The sequence below is a fragment of the Chiloscyllium punctatum genome, chromosome 29 (assembly GCF_047496795.1).
Source record: "Chiloscyllium punctatum isolate Juve2018m chromosome 29, sChiPun1.3, whole genome shotgun sequence".
Classification (NCBI taxonomy): Eukaryota; Metazoa; Chordata; class Chondrichthyes; order Orectolobiformes; family Hemiscylliidae; genus Chiloscyllium; species Chiloscyllium punctatum.
The window spans coordinates 62,068,874-62,092,923 of NC_092767.1; the positions used below are offsets into that span (position 1 = coordinate 62,068,874).

At 42.7% G+C, this 24,050-nt stretch overlaps 1 protein-coding gene across 2 annotated transcripts in view; it reads right to left on the bottom strand.

Annotated features, from left to right (window-relative positions):
• Window positions 1-21,129, bottom strand: part of LOC140454463 (regulator of microtubule dynamics protein 3-like) — a 90,951-nt gene extending 69,822 nt beyond the window's left edge. For both annotated transcript variants that reach the window (XM_072549221.1, XM_072549220.1), the window contains exons 1-2: window positions 20,461-21,129; window positions 7,216-7,338 (exon numbers count right to left, since the gene is read on the bottom strand). In XM_072549221.1, the coding sequence (XP_072405322.1) occupies window positions 7,216-7,338; window positions 20,461-20,987 (650 nt within the window). In that variant the 5' untranslated portion in view covers window positions 20,988-21,129. The remainder of the gene's footprint in view (window positions 1-7,215; window positions 7,339-20,460) is intronic.
• Window positions 21,130-24,050: the final 2,921 nt, after the last annotated feature.

Genomic DNA, 24,050 nt, shown 5'->3' on the forward strand with positions numbered 1-24,050 from the left:
TCAATAATGTGTTAATTTTCAACAAACCTCAAATTTGTTAGTGCTCTTTGATGAAATGACCAGGAAGGTTGACAAGGGCAGGGGCAGTAGACGGGGTCTGTATGAATTTCAGTAAGGCCTTTGATAAGGTTCCACATGCTGCTCTGCAAGGTTAGATCACATAGAATCCAGTGGGAACAATGGAAAACTGGATACACAATTGGCTTGATTGTAAGAAACAAAGGGTAATAGTGGAAGGATGCTTGTCAGATTGGAGGCCTGCGAGTAGTAGTGTGCCTCAGAGGTCAGTGCTGGACCCCATTGCTGTTTGATATCCATGGTTTGAATGAGAACTTACAAGGCAAGATTAGTAAGTTTGCTATGACGTGAAAACAGGAGGTATCATGGACAGTGAGGAAGGTTATCAGAAATTGCAACAGGTGCTTGATCAGTTGGGGAAGTAGACCAAGAAATGGAAAATGGAGTTTAAGACAAAGAAGTGTGAGATCTTGCATTTTGGAAAGTCAAATCAAGTTTCATAGTGAATGGTCGGGTCTCAAGGAATGCTGTGGAACAGAGGGACCTTGGGGTTCAGGTGCACAATTCTCTACAAGTAGAGTCACAGATAGACAAGGCAATGAAGGAGGCTTTTGGCACACTGGTCTTCATCAGTCAGGGCACTGAGTATAGAAGTTGGGAAGGTTTGTTGCAGTTGTACAGGACTGCACTTGGAATATTGTTCATGCTGTAAGTTTGCTCGCTGAGCTGGTAGGTTTGTTTTCAGACATTTCATCACCATGCTAGATAACATCATCAGTGAGCCCCATTGAAGCACTGGTGTTTTGTCCAGCTTTGTGTGTGTGTCTTGGTCTGTGTCTAAGAAATTACCCAATTGAACAGAGACCACACAAGCGTGAATCAGGTGAAATTGACAAGCTGTTTATTATAAGCGAAATGGCTGGAAGAGAAATTGACTAGGCTGACACAGAACCAACAGTCTGTACAGGTAGATCAAGGGTTCTATTCCTCAAGCAGAGGCCATAGGCAGTTTTATAGGGGTATAGTAATATAGTTTGAATTACAGCACAATCAAGAGTAAAACATAATCAATGGGAGGGCAATCAGCTGTCTGATAGCAGCAATCAGTCTGAGATTGAGTTAGGAGATTTCAACCCTCTGAGATTAGCTGCTAATGTTTCAATGGGTTTCCATTGTAGCAAGGTATCTTGGTGCCTTTCAGTCTGAGCATCCTTTATGGAGTTCCTGTATGTGAGAGGAGCAAGGCTGCCCTTAAGGCTTCGGCAGCAGTTGCGCTTACTGAGTGTTAGGAAATCTATTGTCAGGCTGTCTTGGGAAGTTTATTCCCCAGTCTGGAGGTGGCTCGAGTCATCTCCTGTTTGCTGCCAAGTGTCTTAGTTAGCCGATGTGGTCAATGCTGAGGCACTCTGGGTAGTTTCTGTTGTGGCTTAGGCAGACATGGTTCCTTATGTTCTTCATGGCTATGCTGTGGGTGGACAGGGAAGCGGATTTTCTTCCACAGTCTGTTACAGTAGACGATATCATTTCCGGTTCTTTTTCTGAGAGGTTGGTAAATGGGGTCCAAATCGATTAATTTATTGATGGAGGTCTGGTTTGAATGCCAGGCCTCTAGGAATTCCAGGATGGATGTGATGTCCCAGTGGAAGTTGTGTCCTTCTTTGGCTGTGTGTAACGATACTAGTGATATCTGGTCACGTCTTTTGGTGGCTAGTTAGCGCTCGTGTATCCTGGTGGCTCATTTTCTGCCTGTCTGCCCAATGTAGTGATGGTTGCAGTCCTTGCAGGGTATTTTGCATATGACATTCAATTTGCTGCTTGTTGGTACAGGGTCCTTTAGGTTCATCAGTAGCTGGTTGTTTCAGTGGGTTGGTAGGTTTGTGGGCTACCATGATGCCAAGAGAGTGGAGTAGTCTGATAGTCATCTCCGAGGTGTCTTTGATGTATGGTAATGTGGCTAGAGTATCTGGGCGTGTTGTGTCTTCTTGTTTGGATTTGTTGTTTAAGAATTGGCGGGCTGTGTTTATCGGGTACCCGCAATAAACACTACATCGGACAAACACACAGGCAGAAAACTAGCCACCAGGATACATGAGCAGCAACCAGCCACCAAAAGACATGACCAGTTATCACTAGTATCCTTACACATAGACAAAGAGGGACACCACTTTGACTGGGACAACCCATTCATCCAAGAACAGGATGAACAGGGACACGCACAGGAATTCCTAGAGGCCTGGCATTCAAACCGGAACTCTACCAATAAACACATCAATTTGGACCCCATTTACCAACCCCTGAGAAAAAGAACCAGAAATGATATCACCCACCATAACAGACCAAGATACATAAATAGAAAGCAGGACAGAACACCGGCGCTTCAACGGAGATCACTGATGATGTTACCTAGCATGTTGTCAAAACATCTGAGAATAAACCTACCAACTCAGTGAGCAAACTTACAATCTGAACCTCAACCTGACCTACAAATCTTCTCAAAAATTGGTATATTGTGTTCAGTTTTGGTCACCTTGCTAATGAGTAGATGTTATTAAACTGGAAAGAATGCAGAAGAAATTTATAAGGATGTTGCCAGGAATCAAGAGTCTGAGTTGTAGGGAGAGATTGGACAAGCAAGGACATTTTTCTTTCGAGCATAAGAGACTGAGGGGGGAGGGGTCTAATAGAAGTGTATAAGATCATGAGAGGCATGGTTAGGGTGAATGTATTCAGCCTTTTTCCAACAGTTGGGGAATCAAGGATTGGAGAGCACCAGTTTAAAGTCAGAGGGCAAAGAATAAAAAGGAACCTAAGGGGCAACTTTTTCATGCAGAGGGTGGTATGCAAATGTAATGAGCTGCCAGCGGAAGTGGTTGAAGCGAGTACATTAATAACATTTAAAAGGCATTTGGACAAATACAGGAATAGGAAAAGTTTAGAAGGATAATGGGCTAAGTGCAGGGAAATGGGGTTAGCATGGATGGACATTTTGGTCGGCATGGTCCAGTTTGAGCCAAAGGGGCTGTTTCAGTGCTTTAGGACTCTATATATAGACAGAGTGTTAAGATCTGAAATGCATTATTTGAAAATATTGTAGAAGCAAATTTCCTGAGGGAATTTCAAAAGACAATGAGATATGTGCTCACGTAGGTCTAACTTTCAAGATTTTGGGCAAAACATATAGACTAAATTGGTCTGCTCTTTCAAAGAGCCACTGTAGAAACACTGAATGGCAGTCTCCGGTACAGCAGAATTCTACAATTCTAAATAAATCCTCTTTCTCTCATCTATCTTGATCAAATTCAGGCATTAGAAAAAAGATATGATCAATAAACTTTTCACCAGATTTTGAGTGTCAGCAATATTGAAACAGAATGTTGAAGCATGATAATGGGAGATGAATAGAATACAGCCTGCTAGCATATCGCTTCTGGAGTCAAAAATGACCTCTGGAGCAATAATTGAAGAATGCTCCAGCTCAGACTCATATTTTGTCCTCTGAAAAACATATCCAGCAAATTCTTGTGCCAGGGCATGCAGGTTGGTTATCAGGCATCTCACTTACTTTACGCCCAACCCTACTTGGAATGGAAGTTTAAAAAAACAGCACTGACAGGTGCTAACTAACCTGCTGAGAAAGGAGGAATTACAAATGTTTTGGGAATAATGCACCCTTCAACTAATTGTGTGAAAGATTACGCATCCAAAACAAAATCTATCTGTACCCTTTATAAATGCTAAATTATCAGCTATATTTCCTGTTTTTATTTCACATTTCCGTTCTACATGGTTTTTCATTTTAGTCAAATTTCATTTATATGATACCATTGCTCTCCATTACGGATAGCCTCGATATCTTTGCAACCCACTTACCTTCAAATATTGCCGTTCATTTTTTAAAACTGGAACAAAAAAAACACTTAATACAGTCTCATACATACAGAGAATGTGTTATGAAGATCTGTGGAATTGGATCTAAAGCCTACAAATGAGCAACACATTAAGTTATGGGTTGGCATCATCAGTGATAAGTTGATATTTTCAGTGCCTTTAGACTGTGATTGTCTCATTCATTAAACCTGAATATGACATTTAGTTAAAGAGTCTCATTCTTTAATTTAAATAGTGGGTGAAGGAATTTCCAAGCTTGATAAGAAATTGTAATTTCTAGGCTTACGTTCCATTGTAGTTTATGTTCTGTGCACTTAAAACATTTTGAGTGACTAATTTTGTAATTATGTGATACCTAGAACATATTTTTCTTTCACAAGATCCTAACACAAAATATTTAAATGAGGCAATCTGAAAAGTAGTTCATGATAACATTGTCATTTGTGAACAATAACTAAATTAACTTTCCAAAATATAAAACTGACTGAAATACTATCATAAAGCATAGAGTGTATGAGTGCTTTCTTGGTTGATAGAACCAGAGCCTATTCAGTCCAGAGGCTCTACCAGTTCTTTTCAGGAATAATCCATTTAGTTACAAACCCTGATGCTTTCTTCTTATCCCTGACATTTTCTCCTTCAATTATTTATTCATTATCCTTTTGAAGGCTACTTTGAAGCTATTCAGCAATTAGTTTTAAATCCTAACCAGTCTTTGTAAATAAAAACCAATTCATTAGGTCAATTCTAGTTCTTTTGCTGTGAATCCGTGACCTCCAGTTATTAACTCTTCAGCTTTGGAAACTTTTTAAAAATATACTTTTTTCTAAATCCTTCACGATATTAAAGGCTTATATTAAATCTCCTAGGAGAAGAACGGCAATTTATATTGTCTCCCTAATCTAACTATTATCCCCACCTTTGGATCTATTCTAGTACATGTCTTCTGCAAGCCCTCCAAAGGCTAGCTTGCATGAATAATCTTGATACAGGTAGTTCTCCTATAACACGCATTTATTAAACGTGATTCGTCTGTAACACAATTTGTAAATTGCCGACATTTTTCTAAAATAAAGTGAACTCCCGTCCACTATAACGTGATTCTTATTCCCAACACCTGGTGCTGCTGTGCCCGGAGGATTGCACACCGCATCGGCATCACGTGGTCAGTCGGCTCGAGCGCTATTTCATGAAGAAAAGGTATTGTGAAATATTTGTGCTAGTGCACTTGGAAAAGCATCATGAAAATGTCTCTCCAGCCTGAGGACAAGAAGCCAGGAGCAATGTGTTAATTAAAAAAATTAAAGAGTTGAGATAAGAATGAAATTTCACTGGAATTGACTTAACAGTAAAAAGACAGTGTTGAGTAGTTTGAAACTTGGCTTTGTTGTTTGTATTAAGAGCTTTTTTTCCTCTTTTTGTTTAAAAAAATGTGTTTAGATGTTCAAGAATATCTGCAACCTCATGTGAATCTGTTTCAGTGACTAATGACAATGGTAACCAACTGCAAAAAAAAAACCCAGTACAGGGACTTGGACATAGTCAGTCAGGTGCTCAGAGTGGTTAGGGTCAGGAAACTCTGCGCACATGAGTGAGGCAGAGAAAGGTAGGTGGCACACTGTAACTTCCAGTGCATGTGTGGAGATGTTCTGAGGGGGTCAGTAGGCTGTGCAGAAGAGGTTCAGAGTTAGTCAGATGTTGCTGAAGATAAGAGTAAATGGGGAAGATATTGCAGGAAGTGGTGGGTACAGTAACAGAGATAGAGTGGGTGTGAGGTATCAACAAGGAGATTGTGGTATTTTCACTGGCAGAGTGGAGAAGGTCATTGATCTTCTTCCTACGTTTTGTGCATTCCTTCAGATGGTTGAGACTGCACTAGCCTGTATGGTAACCCTGGTCCAGGTTGACGTGGTTCCAGTATAATGACGTCCTCTTATGACTTGGGAGTAAAGGACGTCCTGCCTCTGCATCACCCCATTCCCATCAGCAGCATCTCCAACACCTTGTGGTGCCACAAATTTTCCATTATCTGCCACATTCAGGGCCAATGTCAGGAACTATACAAGGCAGCTTCGGACTGACAACTCTTGTCTGGGTGCACAATATCTTTTTGAAGATGGTGCTGCTCTATGAATGTTGGTCAATTCTGGGATATCCAGGAAATGTAGAGTTGTTTTGGAAATGGCACATAGTATGATGGTGCTAGAATTTTTAAAAGGGCACCAAAGGGTGGCTGGGTGATAAAGGATGGGATTTGAAGACTGGCTAGAATGTAGTGCAGCCAACAGGTATAGATGCCAATCAAAATGAATCAGTTCAAGATTCTGATGAATTGCACCATACAACAGGTCAAAATTTACTGAGACTGTGCTTTCATTTGTGTTAGGCTAACTACTATTTTTGTTTCAATTTTTACAAGTATTTTTGGTGGTTCGCACCTAACCTTGATTTTCCCCATAGGCTCTATTATTTCTATTGCACAATTTTCTATAACACACGGTCATAACTACAGCGTTATAGGAGAACTACTTGTACTGAGTTTTGCAACTCTCAGGCTGCTGTGAAGCATCATTGGAAGACCATTTTCATTTCACCATTAAAATCCCATTTACAGAAGTCCCCACAGTTCAACTAGTAAGAATTCTTTCTTGTTTAGAACTGAACAGTCAATTCAACTCCTTTGCTGGGTGAGTTAATATGAGCCAGAACGGGATAGCACGTGATCTCAAAGATCCTAGATTGCGGACAGGAAACAACAAAGAAAGATCCTGTGCTTCGAAAAATCGAAGTTGAAAAGTGCATGATAAAGTTGAGAATAGAAGCAGGGGCACCCGCATTTCCAAAGCATACCAACAATCATCTCCACAACTGACAAGAAAATAATCACATGATTGGTACAGTCTTTGCCTCATGACAATTCATTCCTCAAAGATAGTTTCAGAAAACATGGGAATTGCTTTAGGTGGAGCAAAACAACTGTTCTAAACATTCCATTTATGTGCTGAAAATGATAAAACAGTTTCACAAAAATTGGTGCACAAACAAGTTAACTAATGGCATTCAAATTGTCTGAACTATTTACCTCCTAGTGGAATTTTAAACTCACTGACTCATTATTTTCTGTTTAGTGAGGCTTACATTTGGTGACTCTTCAGCTCCCACGAAACAAATCAATTAAAAATGTAAAGGATTAGAACATTTATTGAGCATTGTGCTCTGCTCAAGTCACTGTCTCTTTTATATTTCACATGATAAGCTTGGTCAGTGAGAGGGAAGAATAATGCTATAACATTAAATTCAATGTATTACCCAGCTGTTGGCTGATATTGAAGAAATGGGGACTCAGCATCCAGCCCAGTCCTGTCATCTGTGAATGGTTCAGCTGCAAAAGCAAGCATGGAAGAATCTAATTCTGCCAGGACTTCGACTTGTCTGTGAATTACAAAGAAAACATACTTTCAATCTTTACCAAAGACTAACTACATCAACATTCCAGGAGACAAAGAAAATCTTAAATGGATGCCTTGCCATCAAGATCATTCTCACAACATAAAATATTAATAACTATTATTAATCAAAATACTAACTACAGAATATTTGTTGTTATCAAGTTGAAAACTTTGGAAAGGAGCTGTCCTAGTCTACGTGGTTTCCATGTGCTGTCTTGAAAGGAATTTGGAGTATCCACACTGAACTTCATTTCTTACGTTAAGAGTACATTTCAACTGATAAAATCAGTACCTTAACTTACAGTGCATGACTTTTGTGTTCATGTTATCACCTGAGATATGGTGGCCCTCAGGGTAAACCATCAGTTGTCTCTCTCTAATGAGAGAGCAGCCCTGCTGCGCTTTTCCAGCAAGCTGCCTGACCTGCTGCACTTTTCCAGCAACATATTTTTAAGCTCTGATCTCCAGCATCTGCGGTCCTCACTTTCTCCTAATGTCTGATAGGACTGTGGAGACTTGACCTTTATTTATTTACATAGAGTATATCATAAAATTTATATGTATTGATATTGTTCTTGAACTTTGGGTTTCAAAACAGCAGATACTTCTATGAAGCAAAAAGATCAGTGTGTCTTTCTGGAAAAGCAACTTAACACTAGCATTTGCCACAAAAAGGGGCCTTCAGATCCAGCCAGTGTTAACAAAAATATGTTTACACTCTTGGGTTTAGCACTGGTCGGACAAATATTTCAGGCCATTAACTTTATTTCTGATTTGAAAGAACTAGAATTCACCAAGTTTAACTAATTCAGTTCAGAATATACCAGGATTGAGTTTGTAAACAAATTTTGTTTCTATCCCAGAAGGAATTCAGGATAGCTTAAGAAACTAGTCCATTCTGCAGAAGAATCTTCCAAACCTAGAGAACTTGTTCAGGAATCAGATTATTAGAACTGAGGAAAATCAGGCTTTCAGATTTGTGAAAAGTGAACATTGACATACTTGGAAGGATTCATTAAAGTGTCTCCACAATCCATAGGAAAGAACCTGGGAAAGGTCAGTTAAGTGGAACCTTAAAGAGATAGTGGTATAAGACCACACAGGTAGGAACAGAAGTAAGCCATTCAGTCCATTAAACCTGCCCACCATTCATTGAGATCATGGCTGATCTGATAATCCTCAACTACACTTTCGCAACTTTTCCTCATAACCATTGATTCTTTACTAATTAAAAATAGTGTCTCTCAGCCATTACAACCCAACCTTTATCGGGAAAATGTCCATGGTTTCGCTACCATCCAGTCCTAGACTCTCCCACAAAGAAAATCCTTTCCACATCTACCCTGGCAAGTCCCCTTACAATCTTCTATGTTTCAATGAGGTCATCCCTCATTCTTATAAACCCCAATGAGTACAGACCAAACCAAATGTAATATTGCACTTGAATCTTTAATGGATTATGTAGACAAACAAGTTGAAACTCAATTTTGGGAGAAAGTGAGGACTGCAGATGCTAGAGATCAGAGCTGAAAAATGTGTTGCTGGAAAAGCGCAGCAAAAATTCCTGAAGAAGGGCTTATGCCCAAAACGTCGATTCCCCTGCTCCTTGGATGCTGCCTGACCTGCTGCGCTTTTCCAGCAACACATATTTCAGCTCTGAAACTCAATTTTGCTTATTCATAGAGATCTTCCTCCCTTCTTTTCTTTTTAAAAATATATCTTTAGTGTAATAAACCTCTCATTTATTTAAATAAATCTGAAGTCTTGTGTATATTTCTCTACCAATGTAACTAACTGAACCAAAAAATAAGCATTTGATCAATCTGGCCATCAGGTGAGACCATAAGTAGGGCTCGGAGTTCATTTAGTTTAAAAGGAAACAAAAACTGAAATTGTTGGAAAACTCAGCAGGTCTGGCAGCATCTGTAAAAGCAGAGTTAAAGTTTTGGATCCAGAGACCTTTCTTCAGAAATGATGATCCTGTGCTTCCTGTTAGCTGCCACCTCAACACACCACCATGTTCCCTGGCTACCATGTCTGTCTCAGGCTTGCTGCAATGCTCCAGCAAAGCTCAGCACTTCATTTTCCAATTGGGGACCCTGCAGCCTTCAGAATTCAATACTAAGTTCAATAGATTTTACATCGTGAGCACCTTCTCCCATGTCTTTATCCCAACCACCACACACCAGGCCTTGTCATAGAATCCCTATTGTGTAAAAACAGGCCCTTTGGCCCAACAAGTCCACACCGACCCTCTGAAGAATAATCCACACAGACCCTTCCCCCATCCTATATTTACCCCTAACTAATGCACCTAACCTACACACCCCTAAACACTATGGGCAATTTAACACAGCCAATTCATCTAATCTGCAAATCTTTGGACTGTGGGAGGAAACCCGAGCACCCGAGGAAACGAGGAGAATGTGCAAACTCCACACAGACAGTCACTCCACACACACAGGCTGGAATCAATCCCAGGTCCCTGGCGCTGAGATGCAGCAGTGCCTAATCACTGAAGATCATCATTGTGGTTGGTTGTGTTAACAGCCATGTCAGCTACTGATGGTTCCCATTAACAGCTATTGATTCTCCCAGGCTGACCTTTACTCACTCCTTTTTCCGCCCAATTGTTGTGCTGTTTTTCTGGGCTCCATTTTCACATATTGTTTGCTCCTCCTCCTCTCCCCACACCCCATCTTCAGCACACATACCAGTTTTTTCCTAGCTACAATCAGTTCTGAAGAAGGGTCATGGGCTCCAAAACACGAACTCTGCTTTCTCTCTGCCAGACTTGTAGAGTTTTTCCAGCAATTTCTGTTTTTGTTTCTGATTTCTGACACCCACAATTCTTTCGTGTTTTTGAGATTAACAGGAATCTGCATCTCTGCCATTTTATGTCCAGAACTTCCACATTTCCATTTATTTAAATTTCACAATAAAATTTATGGCACAGGTTGGATTTTCAAAATAGCTTGAATTCTGCAAAAGATTTTTTCTTATAACAGGACCTGATCAGATGTACCCTATAACTGTGGGAAGCTAGATAAATGATTGCTGGGCCTCTTATCGAGATATTTGTATCATCAATAGTCACAGGTGAGGTGTCAGAAGACTGGAGGTTGGCTAACATGGTGCCACTATTTAAGAAAGGCGGTATGCACAAGCCAGGGAACTGTAGACCAGTGATCCTGATGTCGGTGGTGGGCAAGTTGTTGGAGGGAATCCTGAGGGACAGGATGTACATGTATTTGGAAAGGCAAGGGCTGATTAGATAGTCAACATGGCTTTGTGTGAAGGAAATCATGTCTCACAAACTTGATTGAGTTTTTAAAACACATAAAGGGGATTGATAAGGGCAGAATGGTGGATGTGATCTATATGCACTTCAGTAAGACATTTGACAATGTTCCCATGGGAGACTGGTTAGCAAGGTTAGATCTCATGAACTAGCCATTTGGATATGGAATTGGTTCAAAGGTAGAAGACAGAGGGTGGTGGTGGAGGGTTGTTTTTTTAAGACTGGAGGCCTGTGACCAGTGGAGTACCACAAGGATTGGTGCTGGGTCCACTACTTTTTAATCACTTATACAAATGATTTGGATATGAGCAAAAGAGGTATAGTTAGTACGTTTGCAGATGACACCAAAATTGGAGGTGTAGTGCACAGCGAAGAAGGTTATGTCAGATTACAACAGGATCTTGATCAGATGGGCCAGTGGGCTGAGAAGTGGCAGATGGAGTTTAATTTAGATAAATGCGAGGCGCTGCATTTTGGGAAAGCAAATCTTAGCAGGATTTATACACTTAATGGTAAGGTCCTCGGGTGTGTTGCTGAACAAAGGGATCATAGCTCCTTGACAGTGGAGTCGCAGGTAGACAGGATAGTGAAGAAGGCATTTGGTATGCTTTTCTTTATTGGTCAGAGTACTGAGTACAGGAGTTGGGAGGTCATGTTTCGGCTGTACAGGACATTAGTTCAGCCACTGTTGGAATACTGCGTGCAATTTTGGTCTCCTTCGTATCGGGAAGATGTTGTGAAACTTGAAAGGGTTCAGAAAAGATTTACAAGGATGTTGCCAGGGGTGGAGGATTTGAGCTATCAGGAGAGGCTGACCAGGCTGGGGCTGTTTTCCCTGGAGCATCAGAGGCTGAGGGGTGACCTTATAGAGGTTTATAAAATCATGAGGGACATTGAGAGGGTAAATATACAAGGTCTTTTCCCTGAGGTGGGGGAGTCCAGAACTAGAAGGCATAAGTTTAGGGTGAGAGGGGAAAGATAAAAAAAAAAGAGACTTAAGGGGCAACATTTTCACACAGAGGGTGGTACATGTATGGAATAAGCTGCCAGAGAAGGCAGTGGAGGCTGGTACAATTGTAACATTTAAAAGGCATCTGAATGGGTATATGAAGAGGAGGGGTTTGGAGGGATAGGCCCAGATGCCAGCAGGTGGGACTAGATTGGGTTGGGATATCTGGTCGGCCTGGACAAGTTGGACCGAAGGGTCTGTTTCTGTGCTGTATATATCTATGACTCTATGGTTTAGTTGAAACATTTGACACACACACACACACACAAGTACAGGCACATGTTTATATATAGATAAGTGCGGAATATATATTCCATTTCCTATTTATTACCTAAATGCACAAATATGTATGCTGAAAAATATACATACACTGACATATACATATGTATTTATACAAACATACATAAACAAAGTATCAGTTTATGGATCTCAAAGAGTTCGAGAAAATGCTTAGCACTGTCTGTGAAGAGTTAGTTAGAATTAATAGGTGGAATTAAATGAGGGCAATGGGGCAGCCACCACCAAAACTAGTGGCACTCCCTCAAAACCAAGTGCAAGGAAGTTGAAGGGAATTAAACCCCTACTTGGCAGTAGGAACATTGCCATGGGAAACATTTGATTCTTGGGTGTCTCCCAGTTGGGAAAGAAATCCCACCAAAAGTTGGCCCAGCTGGCCAATTGGAAGTAGATCATGAATAGTGGTCGTTGGCCAGTAACAAACTTGGGCCCTCACTCAATGTTTCAGCTTTGGATCATTGGAGAAAGGTAAGCAATGATGCAATGAAGTCACCAGCAAGGCCAAGGGAGAAGAAACCTGGAGCAAAGAAGAGAGATAATTAACCCTCCCAATGCTGGGTTCCTCAACAGGCATCAACTGCCATTGACGACAAACCCATCTGTGGATTCACCTGTCTGTCTTCCGACATGAACGAGTGCCCCCTCAAGTAGAAATTAAAAATATCCTCAAATAGTTTAAATCGACTGTTCAGGTACAGGGCAAGAAAAGAACAAATAGGGAAGATGTAGATATTGGTTAGGCCACTGTTGGAATGTTGCATGCAATTCTGGTCTTCCTATCGGAAAGATGTTGTGAAACTTGAAAGGGTCCAGAAAAGATTTACAAGGATGTTGCCAGGTTTGGAGGATTTGAGCTATAGGGAGAGGTTGAATAGGCTGGGGCTGTTTTCCCTCAAGCATCGGAGGCTGAGGGGTGACCTTATAGAGGTTTATAAAATCATGAGGAGCATGGATAGGATAAATAGTCAAAGTCTTTTCCCTGGGGTGGGCGAGTCCAGAAATAGAGGGCACAAGTTTAGGGCGAGTGGGGAAAGATATAAAAGAGACCTAAGGGGCAACTTTTTCACTCAAAGGCTGGTACATGAATGGAATGAGCTGCCAGAGAAGTCATGGAGGCTAGTACAAATGCAACATTTAAAAGGCATCTGGATAGGTATATGAATAGGAAGAGTTTGGAGGGATATGGGCCAGGTGCTGGCAGGTGAACCAGATTGGGTTGGGAAATCTGGTCGGTGTGGACGAGTGGGCCGAAGGCTGTGTTTCTGTCCTGAACATCTCTATGACTCTATGTAGGTGTAGGAGTAGGGCAGGAGGGATTAAATGACATTGCTCAAGGCTGGAGAGAGTGGTAATAAGTCAGCAAAGAAAAGAAGATGCATCAAGAGAAGGTGAGAATGACAGGATTCTCAATAGCTACCAGCTGTAGGCAGCAAGTTTAAGAAAAGTGAAAGTGGATGCCCATAGTGAAAAGGAAACAGAGTTTTGCCCATGCAACTGAAAAATATCAAAGTGTCAGATAGATAACTGGCTCATGGCAGGAAACAGCCAGTGGGGATAGGAGTTGCCAACATGTAACCAATGGGGCTGCACAGGGAATCCATACTGGGATCACAACTGGATGTAGGTTTGCTCACTGAGCTGGAAGGTTCGTTTTCAGACATTTCGTCATTATACTAGGTAACATCATCAGTGAGCCTCCAGATGAAGCTGGGATCACAACTGTTTACAATATATATTAATGAATTGGAAGAAGGAAGCAAATGTACTGTAGCCAATTTGCTAAAGATAAATTGAAAGAGGAATATAGTTTACAGAGATATAAATAGGTCAAGTGAGAGCTTGAGGCCCAGGCAACTACACACTATGACATAAAACAGATGGAAAGGCAGGTTGTGAGAGGGATTCAAGCAGTTTACAGAGAGCTATATTGATATGTTAAGTAGTCAGCAAAAAGTTGGCAAATGGAGTATAATGTGAGAAAATGTGAAGTTCTTTTCGGAAGGAGAACAAAAGAACAAAATATTTAAATAGAGAGTACCTGCAGAAATTTGCAACACAAAGGGCCTTAATGGTACTTGTACATGAAACACAAAGTTCGTACACATGCAGGAGGTAACCAGGAAAGCTGATGGAATGTTGGCATATATGTCAAGAGGGTCAGAGTATGAGTACAGAAGTCTTACTGCAACTGTACAAGGTGCTAGTGAGGCTACGTCTGGCGTATTTAAGCAGTTTTGGCCCCTATATATAAAGAAAGATATCACTTAATTGGAGGCAGTTCAGAGAAGGTTCACAAGGACAATCCCTGGTATAAAGGGATTGTTTTACGATCAAAGGTTAAACAGGTTGCCAGTTGAATTCACCGGAGTTTAGAAGAATGAGCGTAGTCTCATTGAAGTATACAAGATTGTGATTTTGGAGAAGATTTGTACAAGTTACAAGATTCTTAAGCGGCTTCAATGTAGTGCTGGAAAAGCACAGCAGGTCAGGCAGCATCCGAGGTGCAGGAGAATCGACATTTCAGGAACAAGCCCTTCATCAGGAATGAGGTTTATGGGTCAAGGGGGTTGAGAGATACAGGGGAGGGAGTGATGCTGGGGGAAGGTAGCTGGGAATGTGATGGTAGATGAAAATGCGGGCGGAAGGGATAGGTCGGAGGGTAGGATGGAACGGATGGGTGGGAAGGAAGAAAGAAAGATGGACAGGTAGGACCGGTCAAGGAGGCGGTGCAGAGTTGGAGGCTTGGGACTCAGATAAGGTGGGAGGGGGGTAGGTGGGGAAGATGTGTCCGAGATGGCCCAGGTGAATTTGAGGTCAGGGTAGAAGGTGTTTGTGGAGCTGATGAACAGTTCACCAACTTTACAAACACCTTCCATCCTGATCTGAAAATCACCTGGGAGAAAGTGAGGGCTGCAGATCAGAGCTGAAAATGTGTTGTTGGTAAAGCGCAGCATGCGGAACGTTTCAGAGAACACCTCTGGGACACCCGGGCCAACCAACCCAACCACCCCGTGGCTCAACACTTCAACTCCCCCTCCCACTCCACCAAGGACATGCAGGTCCTTGGACTCCTCCATCGCCAGACCATAGCAACACGACGGCTGGAGGAAGAGCGCCTCATCTTCCGCCTAGGAACCCTCCAACCACAAGGGATGAACTCAGATTTCTCCAGTTTCCTCATTTCCCCTCCCCCCACCTTGTCTCAGTCTCAACCCTCGAACTCAGCACCACCTTCCTCACCTGCAATCTTCTTCCTGACCTCTCCGCCCCCACCCCCCACTCCGGCCTGTTACCCTCACCTTAATCTCCTTCCACCTATCGCTTTTCCAACGCCCCTCCCATCTTAGCCTGCTTGGCATACTTTCCTCATTCCTGAAGAAGGGTTCATGCCCGAAACGTCAATTCTCCTGCTCCTTGGATGCTGCCTGACCTGCTGTGCTTTTCCAGCAACACATTTTCAGCTCTGAAATTCACCTGAACCATCTCGGACACCTCCCTCCCCTTCCTGGACCTTTCCATCTTGAACTCTGGTGATTGACCAAACACTGACTTTTACCCCAAACCCACCGACTCCCACAGCTACCTGGACTACACTTCCTCCCACCCGATCTCCTATAAAAACACCATCCCTTATTCCCAATTCCTCCCCCTCCATCACATTTGCTCCCAGGAGGACCAATTCCACCATAGAACATCCACAATGGCCTCCTACTTCAAAGACCACAATTTCCCCTCCCACGTGGATGATGCCCTCCAATGCATCTCCTCCACTTGCCACTCGTTCGTACTTGAACCCTACCCCTCCAATCACAACAGAGACAGAACCCCCTGATACTCACCTTCCACCCCATCAACCTCCGCATACACTGCTACATTCTTGGCCATCTCTGCCACCTGCAAACAGGCCCCACCGCTAGGGATTTCCCTCCCCACCTCTATCTGCATTCCAGAGAGACCATTCCCTCCATGACTCCTTCATCAGATCCACACCCCCCATGAGCTCACCCCCACCTCCAGCACCTTCCCCTGTCAATGCAGGGCGCAAAACCTGCACCCACACCTCCCCCCTCACTTCCGTCCAAGGCCCCAGAGGATCTTTCCACATCTGGCAGAAATTTACCTGTACTTCCACACACGTTATCTACTGAATCTGTTTCACCCGATAAGGTATCCTCTACATTGGGGAGACAGGACGCCAACTTGGGGATTATTTCAGAAAACATTTCTGAGACACCTGCACCAACTAACCCCACCACCCCGTTGCTGAACGTTTTAACTGCCTCTCCCACTCCACCAAGGACATGTGGGTCACAGGCCTCACCAAACCCTAACCACCCGACACCTGGAGGAAGAACACCTCATCTTCTGCCATGGGACCCTGCAACCACATGGGACCAATGTGGATTTCACCAGTTTCGTAATTTTCCCCTCCCTTCCTTATCCCAGTCTCAAGCCTCCAACTCGGCACCACCCCCTTAACCAGTCCTACCTGTCCATCTTCCTTCCTTCCCATCCACTCCACCCTATCACTTCCACCCACTCCTTCATCTACTTATCACATTCCCAGCACCCTCCAGTCCCATGCCCTCCCATTAATATCTCAACCCCATCCACCCGCAAGCCTCATTTGTAATAAAACCATAAGACACAGGAGCGGAAGTAAGGCCATTCGGCCCATCGAGTCCACTCTGCCATTCAATCATGGCTGATGGGCATTTCAACTGCACTTACCTGCATTCTCCCCGTAGCCCTTAATTCCTTGTGACATCAAGAATTTATCAATTTCTGCCTTGAAGACATTTAGCATCCCAGCCTCCACTGCACTCTGTGGCAATGAATTCCACAGGCCCACCACTCTCTGGCTGAAGAAATGTCTCCGCATTTCTGCTCTGAATTTACCCCCTCTAATTCTAAGGCTGTGTCCATGGGTCCTAGTCTCCTCGCCTAACAGAAACAATTTCCTAGCGTCCACCCTCTCCAAGCCACGTATTATCTCGTAAGTTTCTATTAGATCTCCCCTTAATCTTCTAAACTCCAATGAATACAATCCCAGGATCCTCAGCTGTTCCTCGTATGTTAGACCTACCATTCCAGGTATCATCCATGTGAATCTCCACTGGACACGCTCCAGTGCCAGTATGTCCTTCCTGAGGTGTGGGGACCAAAACTGGACACAGTATTCCAAATGGGGCCTAACCAGAGCTTTATAAAATCTCAGTAGCACAATAGTGCTTTTATATTCCAACCCTCTTGAGATAATTGACAACATTGCATTCACTTTCTTAATCACGGACTCAACCTGCATGTTTACCTTTAGAGAATCCTCAACTAGCACTCCCAGATCCCTCTGTACTTTGGCTTTACAAATTTTCTCACTGTTTAGAAAGTAGTCCATGCTTGTATTCTTTTTTCCAAAGTGCAAGACCTCGCATTTGCTCACATTGAATTCCATCAGCCATTTCCTGGACCACCCTTCCAAACTGTCTAGATCCTTCTGCAGCCTCCCACTTCCTCAGTACTACCTGCCTGTCCACCTAACTTTGTATCATCGGCAAACTTCGCTAGAATGCCCCCAGTCCCTTCATCCAGATCATTAATATATAATGTGAACAGCTGCTGCCCCAACACTGAACCCTGTGGGACACCACTTATCACCAGCTGCCATTCCAAAAAAGAACCTTTTATCCCAACTCTCTGCCTTCTGTCAGACAGCCAATCCTCAATCCATACCTCTAACACCTCTAACACCATGGGCCCTCACCTTGCTCAGCAGCCTCCCGTGTGGCACCTTATCAAAGGCCTTTTGGAAGTCTAGGTAGACCACATCCACTGGGTTTCCCCGGTCTAACCTACTTGTCACCTCTTCAAAGAACTCCAACATGTTTGTCAGGCACGACCTCCCCTTACTAAATCCATGTTGACTTGTTCTAATCCGACCCTGCTCTTCCAAAAATTTAGAAACCTCATCCTTAATGATGGATTCTAGAATTATACCAACAACCGAGGTTAGGCTAATTGGCCTATAATTTTCCATCTTTTGCCTTGATTCTTTCTTGAACAAGGGGGTTACAACAGCGATCTTCCAATCATCCGGGACTTTCCCTGACTCCAGTGACATTTGAAAGATCTCAACCAACGCCTCCGCTATTTCCTCAGCTACCTCCCTCAGAACTCTAGGATGTAGCCCATCAGGGCCAGGAGATTTATCAATTTTAAGACCTTTTAGCTTTTCTAGCACTTTCTCTTTTGTAATGGCAACCATACTCAACTCAGCCCCCTGACTCCCTTTAATTGTTGGGATATTACTCATGTCTTCCACTGTGAAGACTGATGCAAAGTACTTATTAAGTCCTCCTGCTAATTCCTTATCTCCCATCACTCGGCTTCCAGCATCAGTTTGAAGTGGCCCAATGTCTACTCTTGCCTGTCGTTTGTTTCTTATGTATTGAAAGAAACTTTTACTATCATTTCTAATATTACTGGCTAGCCTACCTTCATATTTGATCCTCTCCTTCCTTATTTCTCTCTTTGTTATCCTCTGTTTGTTTTTGTAGCCTTCCCAATCTTCTGATTTCCCAGTGCTCTTGGCCACTTTATAGGATCTCTCTTTTTCTTTGATAGATTTCCTGACCTCCTTTATCAGCCATGGCTGTCTAATCCCTCCCCGGATAATCTTTCTCTTCTTGGGGATGAACCTCTGTACAGTGTCCTCAATTTTACCCTGCCATTTTTGCTCTACTGTCATCCCTGCTAGGCTCTGCTTCCAGTCTATTTTCGTCAGTTCCTCTCTCATGCCCTCATAATTACCTTTATTTAACTGTAACACCATTATCTGATTTTGCCTTCTCTCTTTCAAACTGCAGACTGAACTCTACCATATTATAATCGCTGCTTCCTAACTGTTCCCTTACTTTAAGATTTTTTATAAAGTCTGGTTCATTACATAGCACTAGGTCCAGAATAGCCTGCTCCCTAGTGGGCTCCATGACAAGCTATTCCAAAAAGCCATCCTGTAAGCATTCCATGAATTCCCTTTCTTTGGATCCACTGGCAACATTATTTACCAAGTCCACCTGCATATTGAAGTCTCCCATGATCACCGTGACCTTGCCTTTCTGACATGCCGTCTCTATTTCCCGGTACATGTTGCGCCCCTGGTCCTGACCACTGTTAGGAGGTCTGTACATAACTCCCACTATGGTTTTTTTGCCTTTGTGGTTCCTCAATTCCACCCACACAGACTCCACATCATCCGACGCTATGTAACGAAGGGCTTATGCCCGAAACATCGTCGCCTGACCTGCTGTGCTTCTCCAGCACCACACTCTCGACTCTGATCTCTGGCATCTGCAGTCCTCACTTTCTCAAGGGGCCTGATGGGGCAAATGCTGAGATAATGTTTTCCCTCATAGGAGAGTCTAGGACCAGTGGACACAGTCTAGAATAATGAGGCTCCAATTTATGACTGAGATGACGAGGATTTTCTTCTGTCAGAAGGTTAAGAGTCTTGCTATAAGGTTGAACTCTTTGCCACAGAGAGCTATGGGGAACAGAGTGCTTTATATATTTAAGAGTCTTGATCAGCAGGGGAATTAAGGATTACAAGGAAAACACAGAAAAGTGAACGTGAAGAAGTCAGATCAGCCATGTTTCTGTTCAATGGGGGAGCAGGCTTAAGGGGTCAAAATGCTACTACTATTCCCCTTTCTTATGAGCTAGGACATCAGAAAATTCAAATATGTAGTTTTGCATATCTTAACGCCAAATTGTCCCACTCTTTCCATCTATTTCTAAAAACAATCAACCGATTCTATTTTGTCCTCATCTGCTCTCAATTCACTCCCACCCTCCCTCCCAGAACCACATAAAAGATTCCCTTTCTCCGAACCTTCCATGCTACCAGTCTCTGTTTAACACATCATTCATCACTATGTCAAGTGTAATGCCACTAAACAAGACTCCACCACCTTTCCACCGTTCCAGCACTATGAAGTCCGCTTCTTCTGTGATACTCTGGTTTATTTCTCAGTCACCTGCAACAGACCAACTTCTGAAACACTTTTCCTTTATCCTTTTCACAATCCAAGACCCCAAGTATACCTCCTCTGTGCAACAATTTACTTGTCCTATTTCCAATTTAGCACATTGTATTTGCTTCACATCTTAAAGGCTTGTTAGAATTACAGAAGGTCAAACGTGGACTGGGTAACTGTTTTGCGGAGTAAACTTTTATTCAATCTGCAAGAGTAACCTTTTGCCTACCATTTTTATTCTACACTGTTTCCGCTCTGATCTCGGACTACTGCACTACCCCCAATGAAGCTCAATATAAGCTCAAGGAACAGCCATCTCATCTTTCCACTGCTGATTTTTATATCCCTTGAGCCAATCACCAACTGGGGTACTGAGGGTGGCCAGCAGGAGGGCTTCGATATAAATCAAAGCCCAAGTCACACAGCTAATAAAATCAATACGATGCACCAGGTAATGTTACCCACCCTTTGGGAGCAGGAACTCTAACTAAACCCGTCTCACTCTCGCTGTCTGAGGCTTTCCCCGCGTTTGCTGTGAAGTAGATGGAGACAGACTCCGTCGAGTCGTCACTGTCTCGCTTAGATTCGTATCTCCTCTTCTTCTTCCTGGAGCTCTTGGGTTTCCTCAGGCTGGTCTGCTTCTCCACGATGAACTGGATACACTCCTTGAGAGACGACACCTCTGCCTTGAGACCGTCCAGGCAACTTTGGATGGAGTCCAGATGCCACCGAATCTCGTGCTGCTCTTCTGAAGGACCGTGGGGGCGGGGCTGAGACTGGGGCCTGGCCTGCGGCGGGGATTGGGACCGGGACCGGGACCGGGACCGCGACCGGGCGAAGGGCTGGAGTGTCCCTTCCGGCCCCAGGCCCTCCAGCACCAGACGGCTTTTGTGGTGCCGCCACATGTAATAGAAGCCCAGGAAGCCCGAAGCCATCCCGGCCGCGGCCCCCGTCAGCAGGCTCATGGCCTTGAATCTCTCCTGACTGAACATGAGGACAAAAGTTAAAAGGAGAGGAGAGCTTCTGGGTCACGCCATGACAGGAGCAGCTCCCAAACGTAGCCGGCGGGAGCCGAGTGACCACTCTCCATGTGACGCCCTGCTCCGTTGCTAAGGACGCGCGAGCGGAAGACAGCGGGTGGGAGGGGTAAGTCTCGCGAGATTGGACTCAAGGATGTCTCGCGATATCAGGACCACATCGGTGCTGTCCTGTTGCCATGGCAACGCCAGGAAGGCTTGGAGGCGACGTGAGACTTTCTGTGAGGCCTCTATCTCTCTCGCTCTCTCCCTGTTTTTATGTCCCCTTCACCACTTGGACAAGCTGAGATTGGAAACTGACTGAATCCTGGTGATATTTGACTCCCCCTTTATTCAATGGCGCGGTTTACTTGTAGGTGAATGCGGAGTGTTTAATTTTGCGAGCATCTGTACCATTTATTTTCGAAATAATACCATTTTTATGGATAGTCAGTACTGGTAAAGAAAGATGCCTGCTTGTCAAAGTTCAACCCTTACATTAATCAGGGCAAATGCAAGAATACCAAATTTCAAAGGGAGCAACGATTTGTTCTGCATGAGTTAGCAAGTTGAATCTGATTGGTGGACAATGCACTGGAGCATTGATCTTATCCGACACAACACAGATGATCATGATGACATTGTGAGATTCAAATTCATCTACTTATGCAGTTTGAGAGGCTCTTGTGAACCCTCACTTGCTCCAGATGTGTTATAACATCCAACCAAGTTGATTAAAATAACAATTCAGTTCGATGTATGATCTTTGAAATGGAGGGGGTGAGTGTAAACATTTCCTTGAACTTTGACTCTGCCTCTGTCCATTACCACCAGAGTGCTTGAATGTAGCATTAAAGTCTTCAGTGCCAGTTCTGTGGGAGTTTGACACTGGCAGAGCAGCCTGTTTTTGGGTGAGGCATTACATTGACCTTTTCAGGCCAATATAAAAGGCACTATTTTGAATATGGCCAGTGGAGTTCTCCTGAAAATCCCTGGTCGATATTTGGTTACCAAACAAAATTTCAGTTCTGCACTTGGTTGGACAAGGGTTTCCATGGTTATGGAAGTAAGGTAGGTCAATTGAGTTAACACACAGATCAATCCACTAAATTGAATAATAGAACAGGTATTAAAATCTATTGAATGTTTAAACAGTTTGAAAAGTTGGAATCTGAAATATTAGGATTGGTAAAATATAGCAGGATGTGACATATATAGATTAATGGTTTGTCCCCTAACCATTAGTTGATTTTACCAATTTTTAAGGTTAGTTAATTTAAAGCAAAGGTAGGTATTGAGTTTATGTGAAATCTTTCATAATCTTGGGACAATCAAAATTGCTTTTGAAGTACAATCATTTAAGAGTAGGGGAAGTGCAGCAAGCAGTTTTCACAAAGGAGGACCTCTCGAACAGCCTTGGTATTTGTTTTTAATTGATATTCATTATTGGATAAATAATAGCCATGTTTGCTGAACTTACAAAGACAGGCAGTATTTATGAGCAGTGGGGATAGAAGCTGAACATAACAAAGATATTAATTGATTATATAGATGGGCAGACCTATGATATATAGATTTCAATGTCAGCAAAAGTAAGGCTATCTATTCATTTTGACCCTAAAAGGTAGGAACAGAGCAGTTTAAAAATAATGAAAAGCCTAAATCTACAGAAACAGAAAGATCCTTGGGATTATTAAAATGCCACAAACTGATGCAAAAAAATGGCCTAAATGAAGGCTGACCTTGATATCTTGAGGATTAGAATCTGAGGGTCAAGTCTCAATATAGCTATACAAAGCCTAGTTCAGAGCATAGCTGGTATATTGTAAGTGGTTCTGGACATTAAACCATCAAAAAGGCATAATTTTACTTAACGTTTGGAGTTAAATTAGAAAGAGACACTACACAGGCTAGAATTGTATTCCCTGGAATTTAGAAAGTTAAGGGATGATTTGATCAAAGTTTCAAGCTATTGGGAGCAGTTGAAAAAATCAGGAGATATTAGCTCTGCTAACGTAGGAGCTAGAACCTTCCACTTTTTGGGAAAACCCATGAGTTGTGTCAGATTTGTACATTGCATAAGGTCACAATAGTGAAAGGGTTAATGTTTCCATCGTGCTGTGTTCTGATAGGTCTGATATCAATCAGCATCTGCGTGGAGATTCAGTTGGTCTCTTGTTTTAGTTAATAATGTGGCGAGTTAGTGTAACTTGTATATAGTTACTATGATGTAATAGAATACATAATGTGTGAAAGACAAGAGGCCCTGCTGCTGAGACATATTCATGGCCCATCTTCCAACTCAGAATACTGAACAGCTCCAGAGACCAAAAGGATTGATTGCAGGCTAACCATAAGCTACTAGGCAATGCACTGAAAAACATCATGGCAGTGTGTATCATATCAGAATGCACATTATACAGGGACTAAAAGGGTTAAACTGAGGGCAAGTTGCCTAAACTAGGTTTGTATTCCTTTGTATATAAATTTAAAGGGTGATCTGATCTGATTGAAATAAATTATACAATAAATACAAACTCTTTCTTCTGGTGAATGGAATCCAGAACAAGAGACCATGGCTAATGAGCAGGTTTTCTTCAAAGAATGAGTAGTGGAAATCTGTAAATCAGTGAGTTTCAATGCGTGATGCCACTGATGATCCACAGTTTCATTTAAACAAAGGGACAAGAATTGCAAGAAAAGAAAGAACCTTTAAGATTGCAAATCAATTTTTTTCAATAATTACAATTATGTAATTGTCGGAAAATACCTTAGTATTAACGCTAGCACCTAGTAATACTAGCACCTGAATTGTCTTCTAACAGAACACACCTAAATCTCCTTCTAATGTTTGGATGAATATATTACAGTAAAGCAGGAGAATACCAGGAAGATAACTAAAATGTTTTAGGGAGGAAATCCTCATAACCCTAGAGACATCAAATATCCCAACCAACCCTTGGGTATCTTTGGCTTGTGACCAAATAAAGCAAAGAAGGTACATTTAAGAAGGCATAAACATATCAAAAGACTTTGTCA